The following is a 19,751-nucleotide window of genomic DNA, read 5'->3' on the forward strand; positions in this document are numbered from 1 at the left end:
AAAGCCCATGGCACCCCTATTGGCCTTAACCACCCCCATCTTACCCACCGCAATGGGGGCCCTGGGATCAATGGGACCCCGGTCCTCAGTCCACTCCACACCATCTCGAAGGAGTCTGCCTCATCCACAGCCCCTACCTCCCACAACACACACTGAAGAGGAGGAGGAATGAATTTCGGACAACGAATCAGATATTCAATCAATAAACATCACATACCCTGACGAACTAAGTGCCCAACAGGACGACGCAGTTATACCATCAGATACAGTAGCGATTGATGACCTCAAGCAATTTCAAGAATTATTCAAGCGAGTAGCAACAAGTCAGCATGTCTCCCTCCAAGAAGTACAAAATTACATTGCATAGTGAGATTGCCCTACCAATTGATGAGGCAATCATAGAAACTTCTGAGGATCTGTGGAAGACACCCGCATCCATCCAACCAACTAATAAGAAGGTTGACAGAAAATACTTCATTCCACCAAAAAATAACGATTTTCTGTTTACACATCCACAAGCAAACTCCTTAGTTGTTTAATCTGCACAGCAAAGAGCAAAATTGCCACAATACAAAACTGGCAATACGGACAAGGACCGTAAAAAGCTAGACTTCTTTGGTGAAATATACTCTTCTTCCCTACAACTAAGAATATCAAATTATTCTGCCCTCTTAGCGAATCATGATTTCGATAATTATTCGAGGTTAGCAGAACTGATACCACATCTCCCTGAATCCAAAAGATCTACCTTGAAAGCAATAGTCCATCAAGGCTATACGATCGCTCGCACCGCTCTCTAAACTGCAATGGATGTTGCTGATACCACAGCCAGAACTACAGCTACGGCGGTAGTCATGCGCAGAACTTCCTGGCTACAGTCATCTGGAGTTCTCGAAGAACTTCAGCCCAAAGTAGAAGACTTACCATTCGACAAGCAAAAATTATTTGCAGCTTCTACAGATGAAATGCTACACAACAGTAAGAATTCAAAAACCACACTTCGCACATTGGGCATGTACACACCGCCTTTCAAACGCAAACGGTACACCCCATATAACACATACAATCGCTACAGATATTGGCAATACAACCGCCCACAAAGGCACTTTGAAGACACTAGGCCAAGACAACGACCTCAGAGGAGGCGCCCTAATCAGGGCCGCCCACCAACTGCTCAATCCTCCAAGCAGCAAATTTGAAGATGTGGTTGAGGGTCTGCAATACTTCCCTCATGACCTAGCAACAGCACAACATGGCCATCTTTTTACCCACCGTTTACGGCCGTTCCTTCCACAATGGGAATCTATAACTTCGGACCACTGGGTTCTAGACATAATTCGAGTAGGCTACACCATCCCATTTACCGCTACTCCACCTACCCTTCCCCCTACCCCGTCCCTTTTCAGGGACCCACTTTCACGAGACTCTACTAAAACGAGATCAATCGACTCCTTTCAATCAGAGCCATAGAAAGAGTACCAGTAGAGTTCCACAGGAAGGGGTTTTAATCAAACTATTTCTTGATCGAGGGAAAAAAACGGGGTTGGAGGCCTATATTAGACCTCCACAAACTGAACACGTTTCTCAGGAAACAACGTTTCAAGATGGTCACACTTAAAACAATCATTCCTGCGCTAGATCAAGAGGACTGGTTCACAGCCCTCGACCTGCAAGATGCGTATTTCTATGTAACTATCCATCCTGCCCACAGTCGCTATCTATGCTTTACGCTTGGCCCAGAACATTTCTAATACAATGTTCTCCCCTTCGGCCTCTCATCAGGTCCAAGAGTATTTTCGAAGGTACTAGCAGTCGTCGCTGTGTACCTCAGACAACAGAATGTCGTCATATTCCCCTACCTAGACGACTGCCTTATAAAGGGCTCGACATGGGACGAAACCACCTCCATGAGTATGACCACATCCCTCCTCAATCGTTTAGGTCTTCTAGTCAACTAAAACAAATCAAAGTTGCACCCAGTTCAAGATATAGAGTTTATTGGCTCATGCCTGGACTCAATCACAGCTCGAGTGTACCTACGTTGACATTTCATAACTATACAAGAAATTATAAGCGTGATGTTTACAACTCCCACCACCACAGTACTTACCTGTCTCCGACTAATGGGACACATGGCTTCCACCACCTATGTAGTCCTCCACACTCGCCTACATTTTCAATGCTTCCAACTTTGTATAGCAACCGTTTACATCCCATCACGACACTCCCTCAACAAGACGGTGACCATTTCTCCAAACGTTCTTGCATCCTTACGATGGTGGACGGTACCGAACAACCTTCTGGCAGGGGTTCCATTCCAACAAATCGAACCCACTATATAGATTACCACGGATGCTTCCCTCCTTGGGTGGGGAGCACATATGAACGATCAAGGGGTTCAGGGAAGATGGTCCCCATCAGAGACACTACTGCACATCAACCTCCTCTGATTACGGGCAGTAAGGAATGCCTGGGCACACTTGGCCTCCAACATCACCAATCAGACAGTCCGCATCCTAATGGACAACATCTGCACAATGTTCTACATAAACAGACAGGGCGGCGCCCGCTCCTTCTCCCTGTGTGTGGAAGCTATCTGCCTGTGGAACTCATGCATCCGCAACCATGTCACCCTGATAGCATCCTACCTGCCCGGGGTGAACAACACCAGAGTGGATTCCCTCAGCCGCAACTTCACCTCGGACCATGAGTGAGAGTTACACACGGAGGTCACAAACTCAATCTTTCACCAATGGGGATGGCCATCTATAGATCTCTGCTTCTACACAGAACACCAAGTGCCCTCAATTCTGCTCATGTGCAGGACTTGCAGACATTCTCTGGGGGATGCCTTTCTAATCAAATGGACAGCCCCCCTACACTATACCTCCCCCCCCCCCCATACTGCTCATCCCAAGAATCCTATGCAAGATCTGCAGGGACGGAGCTCTAGTCATCCTGATTGCTCTATCATGGTCCCGCCAAACTTGGTACCCATACCTGCACAGGCTAGCAGTTCACCCTCCTTATCCACTACCACACCGTGTAGACCTGCTATCTCAGGACAATGGCACAATATTACATCCGCAGCTCCATACCCTACACCTTGAGGCATGGCTTCTCTCTGGTTCTCTGAGAGAGAAAATCATTGTTCCCAGCAAGTGAAGGACATCCTCCTCCATAGTAGGAGACAATCCACTCTCAAAACTTACCTGCAAAAATGGGCACGATTCTCCCACTGGTTCCAGCGGGCCGAAGTAGAACCCCGTGTTGCCCCACTAAATATCATCCTGGACTACATTCTAGACCTTAAAGTATCAGGACTGTCAATCTCTTTTTTTTAAGAGTCCATCTTTCTGCAATAGCAGCATTCCATGCCTTGGTAGACGGCTTCTCCATATTTGTTCATCCTATCACTAAAAGATTCCTTAAGGGGCTCCACAACGTATACCTGCTCTATAAGGCCCCACCCCCTTATGGGACCTAAACCTTGTTCTCCACCACCTCACCAGACCTCCTTTTGAGCCACTGGCTACAGTACCACTCTCCTTTCTGTTTATGAAAGTCTGCTTCCTATTAGCTGTCACGTCGGTCAGGCGGGTGAGTGAACTCAGGGCATTAATGGCAGAACCCCCTTACACAGTTTTCACGAAGGACAGGGTCATACTTAGACCTCACCCGACATTCCTGCCAAAGGTCTGTACAGAATTCCATGTCAACAAACCGATCATACTACCTACCTTTTTCCCAAAACCGCATGCTTCACAGACATTCGGAGGGCTCTTGCCTTCTTCCTGGAAAGAACAAAACCATTTCGTAAATCTGAAAGGCTTTTTATATCCATCACTGAGCGTTCCAAAGGAACACCTCTATCATCGCAACAAATCTCAAAATGGGTCTCAACATGCATAGTCAAGTGTCAAACCCTGGGTAATAAACCACTATAGGGCCCGCCACGAGCACATTCCATTTGAGCCATGGCTGCTTCTACAGCCTTTTTGAACACTGTCCCCTTAAGAGACATTTACTGAGCAGCAATGTGGTCTTCAGACCATACCTTTGCCAGACATTACTCTACTCTATCCTACCACAACTTAAAGATGGCTCAGCAGTTGCTACAGCGGTGCTCTCTACCACCGCTAAACACTGACTCCGGCTTCCTCTAGCCATATGTTGAATACTGCTTTGTAGTCACCTAGAGTGGAGCACCCACGGGAACACAACTCAAAGAAGAAAAGGGAGTTACTTACCTCGTGCAGAGTGTTCTTCGAGATGTCCTCCCGTGGTGCTCCACGACCCTCCCTTCCTCTCCTCTTCTTGGAGTCTAAATTACTTGGGTGGAGACAAGGAACTGAAAGGGAGGGGGTTGAGCCGCGCGCCGCAGAAGGCGGGAAGGGCTCGAGATGCCTCCTAAGCATGCGCGGCTCAACAGAGGGAAACTGCTTTGCAAAGCTCCGATCTGTGGCTCAGGGTGACCCTTCACCCAATCTAGAGTGGAGCACCCATGGGGACACACATCTTGAACACTCATTACTGCACGAGGTGAGTAACTCCCTTTTCTGTAGAGGCAGCAGACTGTGGCGCTCACTGTCTCTGTTGCTGCTGCCACGCATTAAGCAACCTGACTACAATTACCTGGTTTTCCTAAGGAGGTTCAGGACTGTGGAAGAACCTGCCTTTTGGTGGACTCAAGGTCTTTTCAGAGTCGGGGGACAAATCCTTAGATACTTTAAAAGTCTCAGTGCACATTCAAGTCTCTAGAAATATATGCCTACAAATGAAAGAAAACGTAGTTTCAAACTGCACAGTGATCCACTTCTCTAAGTTTCAGATCTGCAGAGCCACAAAGTTAATGTCTCCTTTCCTTGTACTAGGATTTCAGCTCAACATTGAAAAGTCCATTATGACTCTAGTGTTATAAATGCACTTCAGAGAGCTTCCCTGAATGCCACAACAGCCAGATATTGCCTCCTTCTGGACAGTTTTATGACTTTAACAAGACTTAATGATTTCCCAAATATTGGCAAGAAATTGCATCCAACAGATGTCAGAGGGATTAAAAAGTCCCCCATGTGAACCAGGGCCTGTGATCTAGAAACTTCTATTTAGCTGTCTAAAGAATGCTTCATCTGACCTGGTCATCTGTAACATGCCCATCAGGACATCACTCTTGTTGCTATTGCCTCTGATCTTAACACAGGACTCAATAGGCTTTTTTTTCCCCCAGTTTCATACTGGAGCTCTGAGCAATGTCACTGCTTTCTTAGGGTATGTCTACACTGCAATGCTATTTCAGGATACCAGAGTCTCCTGAAATAGCTATCCCAGGTCTTCACAGCAAGCCCATTATTTCTGGCTCGCTATTCCGACATCACTGTAAACCTCATTCTACGAGGAGTAAGGGACATTTCACAATAGTGCATATTTTAGAAATTTGGCGCTATGTAGACAGTGCTAAATGACAAAATAAGCTATTCTGAAAAAACATGAAAATAAGATACACAATTTGCATTGCTGAAATTGTATATCTTACTTTGAGTTATGGTGCAGTATAGATATACCCTTATACCACCTTTGCTTCCATCCCCGTCCTTCCTGATCAGTTTATACTTATGCATGACAGTGCTCCAGTCATGTGAATTACCGCACCAAGTCTGTTATTCCAATCACATCGTAGTTCTTTGAAACTGCCACGACTTCCAATTCCTGTTTTTCTCAGGCTTCTTGCTTTTATGTACAGGCACCTAAGATAATTAGTTTATTGTCCTACTTTCTTAGTATGAATCAGGAGGCTTCTCTTGTTGCATGCTCCTCCTTGTGCTTCCTCACAATATCCCACTTCCCCACTTACTGCAGGGCTTAGGTCACCATCCCCCAGGGAACCTATTTTAAAGCCCTCCTCTCTAGGTTAGCAAGCCTGCCTGTGAAAATGCTCTTCCATCTCCATTAGGTGGACCCTCTCTTCCTGGCAATCTTTGTTCCTGGAACAAGATCCCATGGTTGAATAATCCAAAGCCCTCTCTGATACCTACTGTGCTATCATACATTTACCCCCACAACTCAATGATGCCTACCTGAGTGGTTTCCTTCAACATGGATAGACGAGAATGTGACTTGCATCTCAAACTTAGTTATTTTTCTCTCCTCTATAAAGGAATTTTCAGTCTTTGTTCATCATACAACAAGAAAATCCATCAAGGAGTTAATGAACCTTTTCCCACAAAATAGAAAGCACACTGCTATACATGATTTAAATTTCGTCCTTAATTGTCTCATAAAACCTTCCTTTAAGTCAATGAAAACCTTTTTCATAACCGTCCATCCCTGAAGAGTTGTGGAAATGAGTGTTTTAACTGATAATTATTCCTTTTTCAAGGAGAAAATTTTATTACCTTCGGTAGAAATTTAGGATTTGTTTTGTATCTTCTGAACTTCCATATCAATCAGGTTGTTAATGTTCCAGTCTTTTTTCCAAAACTACACCAGACCACGGAAGATGATGTCCTCCATACTTAGGTGGCTAATATCCATTTGACATGGAATCTGAACAGTACCAAGACTTTGGAAAGTCTTCCAGTTTTGTTTGATTTACAGATAAATCTAGAGTTTCCACTTGGACTCTCAAAATGGATTTTGGGATGTATTATCACCTGTTGTGAGGCTGCCACCATTCAGCTTCCTTGTAGAGAGTTAGACTGAGAGCTTGTAAAATGGGCTGTTTTTCATGTCTCTTTTGAGAGGCCATTTAGTCTTCAATATATCCTTTCTCCATATGCCGTGGTTCATAAAGCCAGACCATATGCTGTCATTGGCAATGCAGCTGCACTTTCAGTGTTGGACTCAACTTTCAGTGATACTGCTTGAGAATCATCTGAAGTGGAGCACCAACAGTAACATTTTTTTCCTCTTCCCTTACATCCCACAGAGTGTGTGTGCTGTGGCTGGCAGGTGGAAGCTCTGAGCTTCTAATCAGGGTTTGAAATCTAGAAGCCTCTAGAAGGCTCTGCTCATTGGTTGAGCCTTAATTGGGGCTTTGAGGCAGTAGAAGGCTTTATAAAGGAGCGAGTCGGTGACCAGAGAGCTTGTGAACAGGGAGTTTGGGGAGAGAGTTAGGAAGCAGAGTGGAAAGGGGGCGAGAGATACTCACCATTCTTTAAAATCTTCCACCGTACTCCTGCTTCCTCAAGGAGGCATTTAATAACTGAGGAAGCTCTCAGAACACAGGAATGGATATTGATAGGTCTGCTATTGTTATCTTCACAGCATGTGTCATGCTGGTCTTCCTCCCGGAAGAAAGAAGGGATTTCATCTGCACTAAGTGAAAGTGCAAATGGTCGCCATTTTGGAAGAAAAAATTAGAGAACTTGAGGCCCAAGTATTGACCCTACATTCCATCAGGATGAAGACTTCCTTAATGGAAGGCAGCATTTAATTCTGCAGGCACAGTAGGCTGAAGACCCAGTCAGGGCAGTACAGGACAAGGAAGAAAACTTTTAGCATGTAACTTCTAGAAGAAGGCCAACTCAGGTATCCCCCATTCATGCAGGGGTGAGAAATGGATTTCAGGCACTCTCCACGGGCACTGCAGTGGAGAATGCTTTGGCAGGGACCTCTCAGAGAAGAAATCAGAAGGAAACACCATCTACTGGAAGGCATGGGATGCCTAGTCCTAGGGATGGGGGTTGCACAACCCTGCCCCCCCTTCTCCCCCAAAGAAGACAGGTGGTGGTGGTCAGGGACTCCCTCTTAAGAGGGACTGAGTCATCCATCTGTCATCCAGACCTCCAGTCTTAAGAAGTATATTGCTTACCGGGAGCTCGCATTCAGGATGTGACCGAGAGTCTTCCAAAAGTGATTAAACCTTCGGATCACTACGCCTTTCTGCTTCTCCATGTAGGAACTAATGATATGGCCAGGATTGACCTTGAGCAGGTCACAGCAGATTATGTTGCACTGGGAAGAAGGATCAAGGAATTTGAACCTGCAGTGATATTCTTGTCCATCCTTCCAGTTGAAGGACAAGGTCCGGGTAGGGATTGTCCAATTGACAAAGTAAATGCATGGTTGCGCAGGTGGTGTCGGGGAGAGGGCTTTGGTTTCTTCGACCATGGGACACTGTTCCGGGCACAAGGATTGTTAAGAAGAGATAGGATGCACCTAACCAAGAGAGGAAAGAGCATCTTCGCGGGCAGGCTTGTGAACCTAGTGAGGAGGGCTTTAAACTAGCTTCGTTGAGGGACGGTGACCAAAGCCCTGAGGTAAGTGAGGAAGTCAGATACCGGGAAGGATCGCAGGGAGGAACAAGCAACAAAGGTAGGAAGATAAACTGGTTATCTAAGGTGTTTGTACACGAATGCAAGAAGCCTGGGAAACAAACAGGAAGAATTAGAAACCCTGGCCCAGTCAAAGATCTATGATTTGATTGAAATAACGCAGACTTGATGGGATGACTCGCATGACAGGAGCACTGTCATGGAAGGGTATAAACTGTTCAGGAAGAACAGGTGGGGGAGAAAAGGAGGAGGAGTTTCATTATATGTAAGAAAGCAGTATGACTGCTTGGAGCTCCAGTACTTACAGGGAGAAAAGACTGTTGAGTCTATATGGGTTAAGTTTAGAGATGGAAACAACAAAGGTGATGTTGTAATTGGTGTTGGCTATAGACCGACAGATCAGGTGGATGAGGTAGACGAGGCTTCCTTTGGACAACTGAGAGAAGATTCCAGATGGCAGGCCCTGGTTCTCGTGGGGACTTCAATCATCCTATCCTCTGTTGGGAGACCAATACAGCAGTACACAGACAATCCAGGAAGTATTTTGGAGAATGTTGGAGATAACTTCTTGGTACAAGTGCTGAAGGAACTGACCAGGGGCCATGTGCAGCTTGACCCGCAGCTCATAAACAGGGAAGAACTAGTAGGGGAAGTAGAGGTGAGTGACAACCTGGGAAGCAGTGATCATGAGATGGTAGATTTCTGGATCCTATCCAAAGGAAGAAAGGAGAGTAGCAAAATACATACCCTGGACTTCAGAAAAGCAGACTTTGACTCCCTCAGAGAACTGATGGGCGAGAGTCCCTGGGATGCTTACATGAAGGGGAAAGGAGTCTAGGAGAGCTGGCAGTCTTTTAAAGAAGGCACAGGAAGGAATCATCCCAATTTGCAGCAAGAAAAGCAAATGTGGTAGGCGACCAGATTGACCTACCAGGGACATCCTTGGTGAGCTTAAACAACAAAATAGAAGCTTAGAAGAAGTGGAAACTTGGACACGTGCCTAGGGAGAAGTATAAATATATTGCTCAAGAATAAAGGGGAGTTATGAGGAAGGCAAAAGAGCAATTGGAATTGCAGCTAGCAAGGGACATGAAGGATAACAAGAAAAGTTTCTACAGGCATGTTAGCAATAAGAGGGTGATCAGAGAGGGTTTGGGGCCCTTATTGGATGAGGGAGGTAACGTAGTGACAGATGATGTGGGAAAAGCTGAAGTACTCAATGCTATCTTTGCCTCTGTCTTCACGTACAAGCTCACCTCCCAGACTAATGCACTAGACAATGCAGTATGGGAAAGAGGTGGACAGCTCTTGATGGGGAAAGAACAAGTTAGGAACTATTTAGAAGAACTAAACATATACAAATCCATGTATTTAATTTAATGCATCCGAGGGTACTTAGGGAGTTGACAAATGTCATTGCAGTGCCTTTGGCCATTATCTTTGAAAACTCGTGGAGATTGGGAGAGATCCCGGATGGCTGGAAGAAGGCAAATGTACTGTCCATCTTTAAAAAAGGGAAGAAGGACAATCCAGGGGACTACAGATCAGTCACCCTTACCTCAGTCCCCAGAAAAATCATGGAGGGGATCCTCAAGGAGTCCATTTTGAAGCATTTGGAAGAGGGGAAAGTGATCAGGAATAGTCAACATGGATTCAGGAAGGGCAAGTTGTGCCTGACCAATCTGATGAGTTTCTATGATGAGGTAGCGACGAGGAGTCCTGTGGCACCTTATAGACTAACTGAAGTGTAGGAGCATAAGCTTTCGTGGGCAAAGACCCACTTCGTCAGATGTATGTCGTCTGAATCGCTTTTGCAGATTCAGACTAACACAGCTACCCCTCTGATATATGATGAGGTAAAGGGCTATGTGGATATGGGAAAGTCAGTGGATGTGATATACCTTGACTTAGCAAAGCTTTTGATATGGTCTCCCACAATATTCTTGACAGCAAGTTAAGGGAATATGGATTGGATACATGGACTGTAAGATGGATAGAAAGCTGGCTAGACTGTCGGGCCCAACCAGTAGTGATGAATGGCTCGATGTCAAGTTGGCAATTGGTTTCTAGTGGAATGCCCAAAGGATCTGTTCTAGGATTGGTTTTGTTCAACATCTTTATTAATGACCTGGATGAGGGGATGGATTGCATTCTCAGCAAGTTTGCAGATGACACTAAGCTAGGGGGAGAGGTAGATATGGTGGAGGGCAGGGATAGGATCTAGAGTGACCTAGACAGATTAGAGGATTGGGCCAAAAGAAATCTGATGAGGTTCAACAAGGATAAGTATAGAGTCCTGCACTTAGGACAGAAGAATCCCAAGCATTGTTACAGGCTGGGGACTGAATGGCTAAGTAGCAGTTCTGTAGAAAAGGACCTGGTGATTACAGTGGATGAGAAGCTGGATATGAGTCAACAGTGTGCCCTTGTAGCCAAGTAGGCGAATGGCATAATAGGGTGCGTTAGGAGGAGCATTGCCAGTAGATGCAGAGAAGTGATTATTCCTCTTTATTCGGCTCGAGTGAGGCCACATCTGGAGTATTGTGTCCGGTTCTGGGTCCCCCACTATAGAAAAGATGTGGATGCATTGGAGTGGGTCCAGTGAAGGGCGACCAAAAAGATTAGGAGGCTGGAGCGCATGACCTATGAGGAGAGACTGAGGGATTTGGGTTTGTTTAGTCTGCAGAAGAGAAGAGTGAGGGGGGGATTTGATAGCGGCCTTCCACTTCCTCAAGGGAGGTTCCAAAGAGGATGGAGAAAGGCTGTTCACATAGTGACAGATGGCAGAACAAGGAGCCATGGTCTCAAATTACAGTGGGGGAGGTCTAGGTTGGATATTAGAAAAAACTATTTCACTAGGAGGGTGGTGAAGCACTAGAATGTGTTGCCTATGGAGGTGGTGGAATCTCCATCCCTAGAGGTTTTTAAAGATTTTTGACAAAGCCCTGGCCGGGTTGGTTTAGTTGGGATTGGTTCTGCCTTGGGTAGGGGGCTGGACTTGACCTCCTGAGGTCTCTTCCAGTTCTATGATTCTATGATTCCTTGAAGGAGAATTTTCTCATCTTGTGCAATAACTGGAATTTTTCTAGACGTGTGTCCCTATGGATGCTCCACTTTCTGCCCTCTCTGATTCAGAGTTGTCTTGAAGGACTTCACGGTAGAGAAAGAACTGAGAGTCATTTGCTTGTACAGCCTTGTGTTCTTAGTACAAAGCATAAGGATATCTGGAGCACATGTAATCTCTGATCATAGGTGCACAGGTTGCATGAATACTTGAAGTTGTGCAGTCATAGGGACATGCATCTTGAAGAACTGCAGTTATTGCATAAGGTGAATATCTTCTTCTCAGAGATATCCAGAATAAAATACACCAGTGAAGTTGTTCACTTCAACCTGAATTCAACAATAAATTAAGACTTGATATTTCACTAAGTACTTGCATCTGCTCCTGTAATTAAAAATAAATATCAAATTAGTTTGGTAAATTGATTTTTTTCCTCATCCTTACAACTCCAAATATTATAATGTCAAGAAAAAGAGGAGGAGATCATGCAGAGTTGGTTGACTGCAGTTGCTGCTTAAGTGCTTTCAATTTCAAGACTATTTGTCATTTTCAGGTAGGGTTTTTTTTGGCTTTGCTTTAGAAAGACAACTTTGTCATTTTCCTGTCACTCAAGATGAGGAATCATTACTCTAGAGAAAAATGGTTCAGTTCTGAGGGCAAATTCATTGTTTTACAGACTTTGAGTGATAATGAACGGAGAGATTCTGGAGGTTGATACTATGTGCAACAGGAGCATGGTGCTGTTTGGTAGCCTTATTTTTAAAAAATCAGCACTAAAGCCATTAATTGTATGAGTAAGACATTCTGGGAAACATCTAAAGATTAATTTCACTGTTCAGGAAAGAGCATGGCTGCACAGTGCAATAATGTCTTTCTTTCCTTTCAGATTGTGCCAAAAACTTTAAATCCTCAGTGGAGGGAGCAATTTGACTTTCATCTCTATGAAGAGCGAGGTGGAATTATTGATGTTACTGTGTGGGACAAAGATGCTGGCAAAAGGGATGATTTTATTGGCAGGTGTGTGCAATTATATCCTACTAGTACTCTGGAGATTGGAGCAGATGATTACAGTGAGTCTTATTGTTAAAACTATTCCTTGTAACGGTCTGTCCTCCTTGTAAAGGACACACTGAGCTTTAAGCATAAGTACATGTTCCTGCATTTATGGCAGTCCTCACTGTGATGCTGAAAAATAATTTGCTTGACCAGTAGGTGGCAGATTTTACCTATTCATAGGATGATTTTCAGATGTGGATACATTGCACTGAGAAGTACAGTCAAGATGCAGGAGGTTCCATGTGGCAACATTTTCAGGCTTGCGGGTAGAGGTGAAAGAAATATCCTGAATTACAGAATGCTTATAAGACAAACAGACGTCCTCATTTTTAATGTACCATGTGGGTGAAATTGAAAATCTTAAAAGCACTGGACACAGCTCTTTTTGCAATGAAATATGATATTGACGCAATTAACCCTCAAAGGATTCAATCTATGGGATCTTTGTCAGAGTTCAGGAAATGATATAAATCTGAGTCACCAAGCTCAAGCAGTTTTACTGCGGTAGGTCAGGGTGAATACAGCCCATTTGTATAAGCTTGTAATAGGGAAAAAAAAATCTCAGAAGTATTAAATGCGTGTAGCTACTTATTGGGATATTTAAATATTTAGTTAAATCCTACAAAGTTACAACACATTCTGGTAAACTGCATTAATCTTATTCCTTTTGGGTAGTTGTCTGTCAAAGTAGAATATTAAAAATTTGTAGATGCTATGACTAATATATTGATGCTTTGTAATCAATAGAATTGGTCATTGTTGAAAGTACATATTCATGAATGGAATTCGTATTAACTGAGCCATATGTTCTTCATATCAATGTGTTAATGTTTCCCCCTCTATGCTTGTATTTAGAGTGGTGCCTTTGTTTATCCTATTAGATAGTGGGGCAGACTGGTCATACTATTACATTTTACATTCTCTCGGGGACAGACTTTTATATAATGTGAAAAATCAAAATACATTTAATTTTTTAGTATATAAGCACTTTGATGTCAATCGGATTTTTAACAATATATATATATTAATCCAAGTTGCATTTTATAATAGCCTATTATGTGGGATTAATATGGGTACATTTTGTCCCCTTCTCATTTGCAGTGAGTGAATATTTTTTAGTTTGAGTAGTTGAATGAGTCAGTCTTATGTGAGTATTAGTTATGCCTTGGAAAATACCTGCTATTCTCCATTCATCTACTACAGAATTTTGTCTCCAAAAGATGAGATTTTCAATTCCATCAATTGACTTTGCTGTGCTCTTTGATTTTTTTTAAAAAAATATTAAGTGATCTTATTACCACTAAAGTATTTTACAGATGAAGACATTTATTTATTTTAATATTTTTACCTGGCCTTTCTATTTAAAATATTCAAGGTGGCTTACAAGAACAAACAAATATATATATATATATATATATATATATATATATATATATATATATATATATATATATATATATATATATATATATATATATAAATAAAAATATGAGAATTTAAAACATGAGACCTCAGAGGGACATGGTCCCTGCTGCAAAGAGCCTAAACAAAGACAAAACATGTACATTTAAAATAGAAGTAGTTACAAAGCAGGAAGAGATGTCTTTAACCACAGGAACGTGAGATAATTGTGTAGATAATTATGCACACATCTTGAAGAGTAACATAGCTTTGAGGGTTTTTTTAAAAAAAAACTTGTGGGCATCCTGACAATACTTGTTTCATCAAGATCCCTGATGGGTAACACCAAGAGAATACCTTTTTCTAAAGACTGCTTGTAACCTTTGCCATTTTAAAATTGGGGAATAATTTGAATGGTTTTGGTGGTTTGCCTCAAGATATAAAAGTGATTCAAATTATATAAATACTGAAATATTCACAGACTTGTTTCTGGGCACATCTCAGAACCAGTAAAAGATCCTCATCCCCCTTGACTTGTCAGCCACCTTTGACCAAGAGGAAAAGAACTCTGTGTGTGTGTGTGTGTGTGTGTGTGTGTGTGTGTGTGTGTGTGTGTGTGTGTGTGTGTGTGTGTGAGTGAGGGCGGGGAGAAGGAAGGAGGGCAAATGTAACTCGCTTCAAGACTGAGCTTGATAAGTTTATGAAGGGTATAATATGATGAACTGCCAACAACGGCATTCAAGTTGTCTGAGACAAGTATTTGCAATGGCCAGTGATGGAATCCTATTTGAGGAGATCTAAGTTACTACAGATAACACTTTCCCAGGTATCTAATTGGTGGGTCTTGCACACATGCTAATTTTTTAATCAACCACCAAATTTGAAGGAAAGAAAATTGTTCCTCTCTGTTCAGATTGGCAGAGATCCTCAGAGTGCTTTTACCTTACTCTGCATAAGTCACTTGGAGGTTTAAAATAGTGTAAAAGGTGGCTTTTCTGCAATTTGAAGTCCTTAAATCATGACTTGAGGATTTCACTAACTCAGTGAATATTGGTCTATTACAGGAGTGGGTGGGTGAGGTTCAGTGGACTATAGTATACAGGCAGACTAGATTATGATTGTCCCCTCTAGCTTCAAAGTCAGAGTTTGAGACCATGCTGTTCCTCTTGAATTTTTGTTTCCCCTTGGTTTCCATGACTCTGCCCTGCTTGTATTCCTACCTCTCTAACCTGTTTGTGCCTCCTTTGGAGGCTCCATCCTTGATCTCCTCCACAAACACAAATTAAACTACCTTTTCCATGCTGATAATATACAGAACTTCCTTTGTCCTCCAGACCTCTGTCCTCTTTTTTCATACAAAATTTTCTGACAATTTATGGATGTCTAACCAGTAGGTCAAGCTAAATGAAGCTAAATCAGAGCACTTCTGTGTCTTCCCCCACACTTACTTTCTCAGTTATTGTGCACAACACTATTATCCTGCTTGTCATGCAGGTCTGTAACTTGGGTGCCATCTTCATTTAGGAGCTCTTTCTGGCTCTTTGCATCCAGGTGATATTTAAAATTTGCATATTCTTTCTACATAACATGTCTAAGATGCAGCCTTTATTACTAAAACTGGTCATCCAGGCTCTCCTCACCTTGTTTCTCAAGTATTGCATCCTTTTTTCTCTGCCATTGCAGTCTTGCCCTACTCATATCCATTCATCATGCTGATAAGAAGAGCTTTCTCCTAGCTTTTAATTTATATCACCCCTCTCTTTTAATCCTTCCACTGGCTCCTCCTTCTTTTTCCTCAAACATAAGCTGTTTGTATTGGCTTTCAAGGTCCTTTATGGTTTATCCATACCCCATTTAGTACTGAAATATGGACTTCCTTCTCCTCTTAACCAATCATGTTAGCCTCCCACCCACTTGTAAAATTTTTGTGCATTCTGCCATTCATGTTTGGGAAGAGTTTCTTATAAATATCCACAGAGCTACCTTAATGTCCTCCTTCAGCACCCCTCTTAAAAGCCCCCTTTTGCTGTGCTGTCCACTACAAACTGATACCTATTAAGTCACTGATGCACTGATACCCTACTTATCATACTGATCAATATTTTATCACTTTTTTCCTTGTATTCCCCCTGTCTTAATCTAGCTGCCGACTCTTGTCTTAGGTTTAGATTGTGAACTGTTTGGGGAGGAGTACAGTCTTTTTCTTTTGTGTTGATAACATCCAGCAGAAAGATGTTTTGGTCCATGGTAAGGCAAATAATAAAAAATAGTGATAGAAATGTAGCCGTGTTAGTCTGTAGCTGAAACAAAAAACAGGACTATGTAGCACTTTAAAGACTAACAAGATGGTTTATTAGGTGGTGAGCTTTTGTGGGCCATACCCACTTCCTCAGATCAAATAGTGGAAGAAAATTGTCACAACCATATATACCAAAGGATACAATTTAAAAAAATGAACACACATGAAAAGGACAAATCAAATTTCAGAACAGAAGTGGGATGGGGGGGGGAGGTAAATGTCTGTGAGCTAATGATATTAGAGTTGATAATTGGGGAAGCTATCTTTGTAATGGGTAAGATAATTAGAGTCTTTATTCAAACTTAAGTGTACAGTGTCGAATTTGATCATCTTGTTAGTCTTTAAAGTGCTACATAGTCCTGTTTTTTTGTTTCAATAAAAAATAGGACTGACATAAGATCTTTTGATTCTAGTATTAGAAGAGATGATATGCTTAAGCTATTGAAGGGGAAACTGTGAAGTGTTCTTCCTACTTAGCTTAGCGATTGGGCATCTTTACGTTTATCTTAAATAAGGACTTCTTCCTACTCTAATTTTCAGGCACTAGCAGTTCTCTTCTAGAAGTAATTTGTGTATAATCCATGCTAAAATTCTATCTTAAATGATTTCCATATCTCAGTATAGTTTGAGGAAGAAACCATGTTTTTGGATGGAGAGTGTTTCCACTAATAGAAAAAATGGAACAAATTGAGAAGAGAAATAGAAAAAAAGATATTCATTTGTTATTTAGGGAACAAGTTACATCTTTGATCCACAATACAGTTCTCTATGGCACATTTTTACATTTATTCTGCTTGCAGAGCACTCATGAATGTCAGCAGAATTTGTGAGGAATAAATGCAGAATATATATTTTAAAAGCGTTGCTTTATGGATCTCAGAAAATATATTTTCCTTTAGAACAGTGTATGTTATGAATCCAGCTGGTGGCTCCAGTCCAGCTACCAACTGGACTGCTGAGAAGGGACTCCAACTCTGTGGTTTCCCATGAATGTGTCTCAGCAGGCTACCCACACTCTTTCTGGCACATGTCCTGAGCACGGACTGTCTGCTATGCCTTCACAGAAATGGTGCTCCTAGGGAGAATGCTGATCTCCCATGATGCCCCAGTTGCATATATCACTGTCCCAGAATCCTATTGCAAGGTTGAGAAGCTGCTGGCTTACAATTTAACTCTCTCCAGAGACATGCAGTGGTGGTGAAGCATTTGACACACAGAAAAACTTCCTAGACTCTAGCCCCTTGCTGCTCTTCTACTTACTCATATAAAGCATGAATGAGTACAAACAATAAATACCTTAGTGTCCCCTGTGAGGCCTTGTGAGGATGATCTGTGTCCAAGGAGGCAGGCAGGCTCCCTTCCCTCTCACTGGCTGTTAGATGCTGGGTCTATTCTTCCTCATATATTGGAGAAAATGCTCCTGAGCAGAATAATTTCACTTTTCAATCTCCTTTTCCAGTCTCTTGCCAGGTCACAGAATCCCTCTTCCCTCCTTCCTCCCCCCTCCACACCCATCATCATGCCAGGTGACTTTAACAAGGCAAGCACCTTATTTTGGGACTTCAGTCCAATGAGGCAAAGGATTACCGATAAGGCTACCAAAACACATACTCCAAATGGAGTGTGGCACTTGGTCACTGTGTGTGTGTGTTTCTTTCTAAAAGAATTTCTGAAACCTGTTCTCCAAACCATAGCAGTATGGGCCAAGATGGGGGTTCAGATAATGTAAAGTTTGGATAATAGAACAGAGATCCAGGTGACAGAGAAGACTGCTGTGCTGGTGAAGGCTCTTGCATGGCAGCCTTGGCAGCCTTGCTGTCACAGGACTGACAGTGGAGCTGCATAAAGTTCCTGTGCTGTTACCAGGCTGCCACCCAATCTATGGTCAGGATTACAGTCTCCTGATGGTGCTAGAGTCTTATCTGTGCAAGTTAGCCAGTTTGGCTTGTATCACTGCACCTGTAGCCTGCATTAAATGAACTAGTAGGTTGGAGCAGTGCACCTCTAGATAATCCAATTAAAATCTGTCTGGAATGCTATTCAGCCAACCAGAAGAGTGAGTGTGAGTGTGTACACAGACTATCCTGGTTAGCTGAGTAACACGTAAGATATAATTTTATTTCTGGATAAAATCCGTATATTCACTCTCTCTCTTTGTAATATATATATCTATATATAATCTCCCACATCATTTATATATTTTACATATTCCCAATTTCATACCTAAAGTCCCTCCCAAACACAAAATGCTTTATTCTGGAATTTTTCTCCTATATTGTCTTTGCCAGAAAAGAAAATTGGTCTGGAACCAATTGTTTTCACAAAGGGTCAGTGAAACTTATTTTTAATAATAAAATGTACTCCTTATTCCAGCGCACACCAGGGTGGGTACCCTGCTTGCCAGTTTTGTCCTTTTCGTGTAATTAAAATAGGCCATAATATTAACTGTGTACCTGAATGCAATGAAATAATTGGAAACAACATTTTGTAATCCTCTTCTAGTACAATGTACCCACAAAGTTCAATTGAGTTTACACTGTACAGTATTTGAACTGGTAAAATTACTGGGTAAACAAGAACAAGAGTGTAACTGCAGGCTAGAGATTTAGTGTAATGTGTGCATCAGAGTATTAAAATATATAAATCTAGAATAGATATATATATAAATTACTTATATATTTTATATATATAGTAGCATTCAAAAGTACACAGAACAATCTTGAACAAAAGACCTGGGGGAGACTCAAGAATACAAATAAATTTAGACATGAGGGATTTCTGTGTAATAACACTATGAAACTAGGTGGCTTTCTAAACACAGGAACTAGGACCTGGAAAGAGAGCACTCAGTCTACTAAAGATTATACAAAGGTTAGAGGCACCAAGGTCTAGGGACCAGGAGATTGTCTCAGGTAACTTTATGTAGGGATTTTTCTGGAGAGCAACAGAATCTGGAGGCTTATGGGCAATCAGTGTAAGTTCTGGTAAATGTGAATATTGGGATAGTTTTCTGAACCTCCCAAAGATTAATTTTTCATGCAAATGTTTGTATTATACTATATACACCAACAATATTGAAAAACATAATTTGAATATCCAGATCAGACAGCTGACGAATAAATTAGTTACAGATTTACCACAACTAGAAGTAAATGTTTTTTCTATGTCCCGTTGAGCCAGAAAGTAGTCTAGTTTGATAAAAAAGAGATACTATAGAAAGTTTAGGCTGCTAATAAGAAGCAGCTATTATGATAAATATCAAACCCAGGGGAAATTTTAAATCTCTCTAATTATCTAGTTTTCTTATTGCCTGCATTTTTTAAGGCGATTGTGACTCTGTCACCTTTACAATAATCAACTAATAAATCCTTATGATTGTTATACCTTTATGCATAGCAGTAATTGGAACAAATTGGGTGCTGACAGCTGCCATAAATTGTCAAGAATGAGTGCTGTCAGAGAACAAGTGGTTTCTATGAACATACAGGATAAGTAAATCCCATGTCATGCAATTTTATTCAGCTGAAGTTATTTTCAATCCAATACAGTAGGATCTATAATAGTATTTATTAATGGGAAAATGCATGCTTATCTTCAAAATGACATTAATTTTTCCTCATATTTTATGCTAGGGGATTATTGTTGACTTAGATATGAA

The 19,751-nt window shown here is 41.9% G+C and overlaps 1 protein-coding gene across 5 annotated transcripts in view; it reads left to right on the top strand.

Annotated features, from left to right (window-relative positions):
- Positions 1-19,751, top strand: part of MCTP1 (multiple C2 and transmembrane domain containing 1) — a 390,864-nt gene that overhangs the window by 198,831 nt on the left and 172,282 nt on the right. For all 5 annotated transcript variants that reach the window (XM_075932146.1, XM_075932144.1, XM_075932145.1 and 2 more), the window contains one exon: positions 12,224-12,354. In XM_075932146.1, coding sequence (XP_075788261.1) covers positions 12,224-12,354 — 131 coding nt within the window. The remainder of the gene's footprint in view (positions 1-12,223; positions 12,355-19,751) is intronic.

This window comes from Pelodiscus sinensis, chromosome 6 (assembly GCF_049634645.1).
Source record: "Pelodiscus sinensis isolate JC-2024 chromosome 6, ASM4963464v1, whole genome shotgun sequence".
NCBI classification, from domain to species: domain Eukaryota; kingdom Metazoa; phylum Chordata; order Testudines; family Trionychidae; genus Pelodiscus; species Pelodiscus sinensis.